Below are 8,840 nucleotides of genomic sequence, written 5' to 3'. Positions count from 1 at the left end.
GGGAAGCACGCACAACTGTGCCCATCATGTCATGTGCTCATAGGGCTGGATGTACCAGAGTTGGGCAGCTGAAAGCAAAGGCCTTTTCTCCAGCAGGTGGGCAGCTGGTTCCTGGCAGCCCAGCCACCACAGGCGCGCTGCCCGTGTGCAGCTGCCTGGGACGCAGGCTGTTGTGGTCAGGCCTAGGGATGTGATGCATGGTGGGATAGGCCCTGCCGTGCAAACGCATGGGGTGAAAATTAGAACCATGGTTGTTGGGGGGGGGGGGACTTCACATGTGTTCGATTCTACAGGTGTTAGCCATAGGGTTTCGGCATTAAGGCCCTGGGACAAACAGCAGGATGTTTTGGGCTGCTGAATGGGGGACTTCTGAGAATCTGTGTACATTGTGGTTGCAGTATGATTCTAACATAATACAGCTGTGCAGAGGAGTAGCAGAAAAATCCATCAGAATTTATGTTCTGTTCATTCCAACTCCAGGTGGTTAGTTTGCCACATAACTAGGCTGGATCAGTACCACCTCCAAGAGAGGTACATCTGAAGTGGTCTAGAGTGTTTACAGCTGCTTTTGAACAAAAGAAAAATGCAAAATTTGAAGCAAGTACAAGTTTTTCTGTTACTGGGTTTCAAGTAAACAAATGTATTTAGGATGTTCCTCTCGAAAGACACCACTGAAAGGCTGAAAGAACTGACGCTTGATTGTTGCATGAATTAGTAATGGGTAGTTTAATTTTTTTTTTTTAAATGCTTTGTCTGCAGGTATTCTTGCATTTTACTGCTGCTGTTTTAGTTGTTTTTCTGTGAGAGTCAGTTATTAAATAAACGTTAAGCTCTGGTTAATGGTTCTTAAAATGGCAGTTTGGATGCCAACGGTCCAACGCCCGCTGGAGTTTTCACTCGTAATCTACTATAACATTTCACTGGGCTACATACAAATATTTTATTTCCACTTGTCTTTTGCTTTTTAGTTCTGAGTAATGTTATTTTTCTACAGTGTCTATAGGCTGCAGTTAACATCAGATCTTATTACTCTTACTACCTATTACTCTTCTGCAACAATAACAGCAACTTTTAACGTGCGTTGCAAATCTGTGCGTACGATGGATTGTTTCGGGTGAGCACAAAGTGATGTCAGTAAATAAACAGAGCATCTGAAATGTATGATATTAAAGATGGCTGAAATTTGTTTGTAAGGTCGTAATGACGGATTACTCCACTCAACGTTCCGAACGAACAATCTTCTCCCAAATGGCTGACAATTCCTTTGACAACTCCGCCTACTCTAGTATCACCAACTGCTGATTCAGGGAAAACTCACATGTCCTAAGAGCTTCGCTTAAGAGACGTTTTCTAGTATAATCAACGTGCCTTCACCTCCTCCTTACCCCAAATTACAATGCGCCTCCTTTCAACAGGACGAACTTCGTTTGCTTTTTCGATGGTATGTGGACTTTTTGCGTCGTTTTGCATATCTCCGCATGGAGCTCGTTGCGGGATTCTTGACTGTCGCCCCTCTCCACGTCCCGCGGACTCGGTGCGGGAGCTGGCGCACCGGGCCGGTGTTGTATTCGAGGGCAAGCTCCAAGAGGAACTACAAAGCGCCGTTAATCAGAAAGAGAAAAAAATGCTCCTTGGTCAGCGGGCCCGTGCGAAACTTAATGGGAATGAGCCACCTAATATGGGTCAATTAACGGGAGAGACGAATAATTTGTTGCCAAATTGGACATCCGAGTCGAAGCCTCATCACGTCAGGGTCAGAGTGCACCGAGTATGGGAGATTAAGGCAGGTGGACTCGAGAAGGATGCTGTAGTGTCTCTTATTTGGTATGAAGCTGATAACTGCTTGCATATGAACGCGGGGACTCGATACATGTTCTTCATGGAGCCTACTAACGACACGTCGGTATTCAAAGCACTTTCTCCACCTGTCGAGATGAAGCGTGCAGTGAGAAAGGATATCAGCAAAGCGTTGTGCCAAACATGCGGTAAGCGCACAATTGCATGCATAGTTTTGCATGCCATTTAAAGAAAGTTTGTGAATATAATAGGCGTCATGAAAATAATCTTAAAATTCTGTTTGCTCATCTATTTGTCATCCGCATCCGAACCTTCACTTTTTGGGGGGTTTTAAAGCTGTGTAAAAACTCAAAGTGTCTCCATTCCTCAGACACGGAAATACAGAAGAATCGGTCTGCGGTGTTGACGCTATGGGAGCTCTCTATGAGTCGTGGTGCTGAACTTGGTAGTTTTCTTGCTTTTGGGGTTTTTACGGTACGGGTTGGGGGTGCTGTTTGCTGCGAGACCTTATGAAAGCGTTTAACTCCATGGAGTGGGTTCACACATGGCATTACAATTCTTAAGATATTTACACTAATATTTCAGAAATCTCTGAAGCATGGCATTGAAATGCTCTTGTGTTCTTGGGAAACACTTATTGGGATATACAAGAAATGGAAGTAATAGAGATATTTTAACTTTTATTTTGGCAGTGACCTAGGGAGCTGTGTCTGTTAGTGGGCATTTGTAGACTTTGTTGCATTTTTTGAATTTCTCCCAACTTGCTACTATTCTTACTAGTAGTCATTCTCTCCGGTTGTGAACAGGACTACAGATATAAGGCCAGAGACTGCAGTGTTTACAGAGTCTTACAAGTGTTGTAAGAACTATAGCCAATGATGTGTTGAGAGGTACATCATTATTCTTGGAAGAAAGTGTTCAGTTAGGAGTCATGTCTCTGCCCCCTCCACCTACAATAAAAATACTACCAGTGATCGTTGACCATATTCAACTGAAATTCAATCATTAGGGCTCAAATTTACCATAACGTTAAAGGGATTGTATCATAAACTTGAAGCGTGGAATTTCTTGGGTTGAGCTTGGATTAAATGTTTTTGGCAGAGCGTCTTGTAGAAAGGAATATGCAATATTGCCAGCAGATTCTTGTGGATTATGTTGCAAATCCTTGCTGAACATACTAAACTATGTTTGAACCAGTATAACTGCTGAATGAATGAACATGGTGGCGCATGACATAGCACAGATCTACAGAGGGAAGACCATGTGAAAGAACCTCATGTTGTTGCTGATAGCGTGACACATGCTTCTAATGCTACATGGTCCTAACATTTGTTATTCATGATGGAAGAAGTGAAGCTTTTTACACACACGTACCACGTCTCACAGCAGTTACATGGCCTTCAATTTCACCTTTGTGATTGGCCTCCCTTTGTTTGGACTTGGCATCTGCTGCCCATGCAAAGCCCAATCCTTGATTTCCTAGTATTGCTTCTTTTTGGTCATGCAAATAATGTGGTAAGCAGCTTTGGGGTGTTAGGTGAGCTGAATGGTGCTTTGTGTTTTGGACACCCAGAACTGGTACAGTGGTGTTTAATATCTATGTGTTGCACCAGTGTGTTATATGCTCTAACTGAGGAGCAATCATTACATTAGGGATCTAACTAGAGTTATGAAGTGTGACAATCCCTCAACATGTGTATTCCACTGATGGAAGCTCTTTGATTAACTTATGATGGTGGTAACATGACAATGTGCAGTTCATCACTCATCAGTCTTGGGAGGCACAACATTTTCTCATCTTCTCAAATTAATTGAATTTCAATACATTTGGTTCAAATAATTGTAATCTTCACCATAGATGGCATGCCTTTTAGACATTTGAATTAACTGGAATCATAAAATGCCCCATTTTCTATAAATGAAACCTATTCTGAATGAGTACTAAAAGCAGTTTGGGGTCTAGATTTATTTAAGCAGATTAGTCGGTCTTTAATGATGTGTGTCTTTGATGACTATGAGAAGGGTCATTCTTATTTTGTGGTATTTCAGTAAGTGTGAGTGCTATCTTATCATAGTTCAAGTAGAATCTTTTCCAAGAAGCTTTTGTTTTGAATAATGGCCAGGAAACAGATTGATTATAAAGACATGGGATCCTCAAGGGAACTACAAATTTTGATCTTCCTGACAGATAACAGTGTTAGTTCATTTAACTGATTGAAGCACATTGATTTAGTATTACCCCTCTGGGAAAACTTTACCAAATGAATCATGGGTCTCTGTGAGGCAATGTGGAGTGTAGTTTATCAGCAGATAGGGGGTCATGCACTGCTTTGTTGTTACTATAGCATTAAGTAAATGTATAGCTATGCTTTCAATTTCAATATGACATTTGGATATTGACAAGTGGATCAGCCCATCACTGCCTGTCCTGGCTTTATCAAATCCTAATGCACTAACAACAACAACAACAACAACAGTCAATGATCAGGAAAATATGGTTTGATGTTAATTCACATACTGTTCTTTCATGGTAAATATTTTAGCTAGTGTATAGTATCATTTATTTATGGGTTGCATTTTCTGGCGACTGTTTGTGGCTAGAATTGGCCATAGTGGACTGTCAGATGCTTGTGCCTTTTGCTCAGTGTTTTCATTGTTCTATTAGAGGGAATAACATCACTGACACACAAATGCATAGTCCTGCAAATGCAAAGTTATTACATCATCTTGAAAGAAATTTAGATTTTCTGATGTGTGAACACAAGGCCAGTTATTTGCTTTTCAGTTTCTTACAGTATGAATAACTACATGCCTGAGTTACTTTATGTTAAAAAATCAAAAGTCTGATGTAGTTGACAATTGATGTATTATGATTGTTTTAAAAAGACGAGTGGTAACATTTACCATTAAGCCACTGTTCATTCCTTCCTATTTAAAAATTGTGTAACAGTTATTTTTTGAATAATAATATTTTGAATAATTAATTTTGTGGTCATCTGATGTCAAATTATTCTGATGAATCTGATTGATGTCTAAAATTAATGACAATATATGCAGTTGTGCTCTCTTACAAATGACTGATGGCGTGATTTGAATCAGAGTCAGAGTACATGTACATAGACACATTTCAGAAGTAGTCCTAGCCATAATCCATAGTCTGCTCACAGATTATTCCATATTTATGATGCTCTGCAATGTCATGTATTCTAAATGAGCTTCCAGAAAACCAAATGTAATGTTCGGTTAAAATCTCTTGTGTTCTTTTTCACGTGATGAATTATTGTAGAAGTGGAAAATGAGAGGTAATTGCCATAGAGAACTATTTGCCTTTATTTTAATAGTACTACCCTGGAATTCCAGTTTATAATGCCGATAGTGTCGCCACTACTAAGCAGCATGGGATCAGTCTCTGCCCTTAAAATGGGACTGAAGGGCATGTGGGGACATTTTCTGGTTGTTTCTTCAGGTAGAGCACAGCATTGGGACATCACAGCTTTTTGTGTGCTTTCATTCAGTTTTGCTTTATTGAAATTGCAACAAATTTAGATGTTTGTAATAAGTGATGAGTGCTGGAATTAACTATACATAATTGCAATTATTAATTGCTTTTTTATGCATTATTTGAAGTTCATAAATAATGGGGTTGTGCCAACAGGTACTTATTCCAAATATTTCAGAGAAAAAAAAGCCAAGATGGAACCCATAAGTGGTTAAATGTTTCTTGGATCAAATTTTTTTATTTCAGAGAGAGAAGCAGTAAAGTAAAATTAATCCAGTTTGGAGAACATAATCAATATACCCAGAACCCTGACTATATGCTTGCGTGTAGCCATCTTGCCCTCTGTCATTTAGCAATGACTTAACCATACATTTGTAATACAGGCCATTAGACATGAAATGATGGAGATTGTTTTATGTTTATCAGCCAGAAATAGTTGATTAACATGAGTATCAAAATCACACAAGTAAGACCTTTTTTAAGATCCCTTGCTGAGGTAGACCTTTCTTCTGGTGGCATGGTCATACAGGATTTGCATGTAAGTGCTCCAGAGCATTAGCCTGTTAAGTTAAAGGGTTAAATCATTTGCTAATGTAAAATATGAACCCAGCCTAGCCGGGCACATCATGGATTGAACACTTTTAACCTAAAAACTCTTTGGAAACATGTTCTAGGATCCTGATCTAGCTGGGCGGCAGATCAAAGTGGTAATACACCTTTTAAAAATGTGTGACTTGGATTAGTTACTTTACAGACTATGTACTTTATAGACTATGTCTGTAAAGTAAGATATTGATTTGGTCAGAGATAAAAGAGTAACTTATGTGATCGTGTTGCCATTGCAAAGTCTGTGAAATGGATATCTTGGTAAAAGTTATTTTTTTCTGAGATAGCTTCGGTCCATCAGCCATGACAGGTTCCTTTGCATGTTCACCTTAAATTGTTCTACTGTTAGATTTATGCCAAAAATTGCCAGATAATCGACTGCCGTGTTTCCCATCCCCAGACATCAGAAACCCCCACTTGGTTCTTATCTTTGCTATGTACCAATTCAATCATGCAATCAAGAACACTGCACATGTATTACAGTTATAGGAGTTGGGTTAAAGCAGAAATGTGCACTGCTATTTTTAATGTTGTATTGTTTTTTAATATGGTGCTTGAATTATTACTGTGATTTGACATGTTCAAATATTCTAATAGTTATGTGGCTGATATAATAAGGTTGATATAATAAACTTGAACATGAAAATAAATAAATAATTGTAATTTGGAAAGAACAAAATTCCCTTTTCCTACTTTTAATTGACTGTTGATTTTTCTATCTAAATCAAATGTCTTTTATAGTTTTGCCTTATGTGTAATGCTCCTTGTGCTACATAAATAAACTTGCCTTGTCTTGCCTATGCCCAGAACATGTCAGACACATAAAACCTCACCTGGTCGTTGATAGATTGTGTTGTGTAACTGGCTCAAAATGACTTTGATCCTTTGATGAACCCACAGATGAACAAAAGTCCCATGTCTCATTTAATAAAGTATGCTGTCACACATAATGCTTGATGTATTTGAGCACAAATACGTTTGGATAAAGGCACACCCAACCTTTTATTCCCCCTTTTCTCTTTTGATGAATGCTGTTTTCTGTAGCGGCAAGCACTTGTGGTTCCATCATTATTTTAAATGTGAAGTTTAAGAGGCTGTGTTGTAGTAAGCACTACTGATGCATTGTGATTTAAATGTTTGGAAGACACAAATATCAGACATGGATCCCAGCTTTCAGCAAAGTGTTAGGTTTTTGGACACTGAAGGGTTTCTGATGTCATTTTGTTTAGTTTTGTCATGTTTCAGTCTCTAATTTTGTATAATCTTGCCTTCAGAGGCCCAAGATATGAAAGGTAAAGCACCAGAGACTGTGGCTTAAGAACTTGGCATCAGCACCAGATAATTATTATATTATGTTTATTATACAGTTAATCGTTCCTAAAGAGATTCCTCACCTGTCTTGAATGGCTCACTGCTTTTTCCTCGTGGTCTGGAAAACACTGTCTTGTCTTTGTCTAAACCACCAGCTCACCCACATATATCACTGTCCCTTTGGACAGGGTGGAAAATGCGATGTGCTGCTCTGGTGCGTTTCTGTCTGAGTAAGACAGAAGCTTGACTGGTGGAGGTTTAAGGCGAAAGGGGAAGCTACAGAGGAGGTGCCTGGCTTGAGAATGGTACACAGGTGATGAATGAAAAGTCATACTACCTCCTGCATCCCTGTTTCTACGTCAAGCACAAGCCCCTCCCTGTGTTCCTGCAGGGACCAGGCCTCCTTTCTCCCACTGAGAGCCCCTGTCATGGCGTTACAGCAGGTCAAACTTCCATAAACAAAATGTAATTTCCTTTCAACAAGCATTTAATGGTCTGGTATATTGGGACACTACACATTAATGCCATTTTACAATTCCAGACTCAGTGATTTAAAAAAAAAAAAACATTTTAACTGTGTTCTTTGGCTAGGCCCATGTTTACTGTACATAAAGGACATAAAGCAGTTATAGCTGCAGAAAAGACATTTTCTGTGATCATCTTGTGCATGAACCTCAGGCAAACAAAGTTGCATTAAAAGCAATGTTAGTTTGTAAATTTTGACAAAAATGCCAATTACCTGAATATCAAACGTGACGCACCCTAGTTCCTAGTTCTGTGAATCAGAATAAACAAAACATATGCAAAACATATGGCAACAAACCAAAATCACAAAATCCCATCAAAGTGCAAATCAACCCTCAATACCCACAGCCTCTCACCAAACCTACAGCACACTCATGCAGAGTGTTCATGTGAAAAACAGCTCGATAGCACCTGTTTTGGTCTGCCACGTGCCCTGTCCATCCTTCCCCTTCTAGCTGTCAGCCACCACCCCCGCCTGAGCAGACTTCCTCAGCTGCTCAAGACAACTGCAGGAGCAGAGGATTGGGCTTCCCCTGCCAAAGCCCACTGTGCTCTCCCATAAAAACTCTATTGTTGCTATCATGTTCATATTTCAGGAGGTTGATGTCCAGAAATTTCCCGTTGTAAAAAGCCAGGGCATTCATATAACAGTTAGTTTGTCCTCTATAACAGCATTGTTGGCAGTGAGTTATGCCAATACTTCATGGAGATTAGCTCTTGACATCTCAGAGCTCGGAAAGGTGGCCAATTGTTTGGTTTCATATGAGAAATTGTTGCTGATGCCATATTGATAAACAGTATAACAAGATGATCTCACTATTGACACTGAAATTGGCATATAATTAGAATGACTGAGATTCTAAGTTTATGATTCTAACTCTGTGCCTCATATCTCCACGTTCTTATTCATGAAAATAATAGTCAGTTAGTGTAACGATGAGCGGTGTGCGGAGAGGAGCGAGATTTATTATGGGCAAATCCAAAATCAGAGTCATCTAGGCAGTCCAGGGTCATAGAGCCGACATGGAGAGTACAGGGAAACATGATTAAACAAAACAAACCCATGAAGGCACACAGGAAAGCAGGCTATAACATAGGCTAG

The 8,840-nt window shown here is 39.6% G+C and overlaps 1 protein-coding gene across 6 annotated transcripts in view; it reads left to right on the top strand.

Annotated features, from left to right (window-relative positions):
* The first annotated feature begins 1,371 nt into the window (after positions 1 to 1,371).
* nrg1 (neuregulin 1) overlaps positions 1,372 to 8,840 on the top strand; it is a 74,196-nt gene continuing 66,727 nt past the window's right edge. For 4 of the 6 annotated variants that reach the window (XM_081702463.1, XM_081702462.1, XM_081702465.1 and 1 more), the window contains exon 1: positions 1,374 to 1,985. In XM_081702463.1, coding sequence (XP_081558589.1) covers positions 1,397 to 1,985 — 589 coding nt within the window. In that variant the 5' untranslated portion in view covers positions 1,374 to 1,396. Of the gene's footprint in view, positions 1,986 to 8,840 lie in introns of all 6 variants that reach the window. The other 2 variants (XM_081702467.1, XM_081702466.1) reach the window with 2 other exon arrangements.

Source organism: Electrophorus electricus, chromosome 19 (genome assembly GCF_041902795.1).
Source record: "Electrophorus electricus isolate QZ-2024a chromosome 19, ASM4190279v1, whole genome shotgun sequence".
Classification (NCBI taxonomy): Eukaryota; Metazoa; Chordata; class Actinopteri; order Gymnotiformes; family Gymnotidae; genus Electrophorus; species Electrophorus electricus.
Note: the sequence above shows the minus strand (reverse complement) of the source record. Positions and strands in the feature narration are given on the sequence as shown.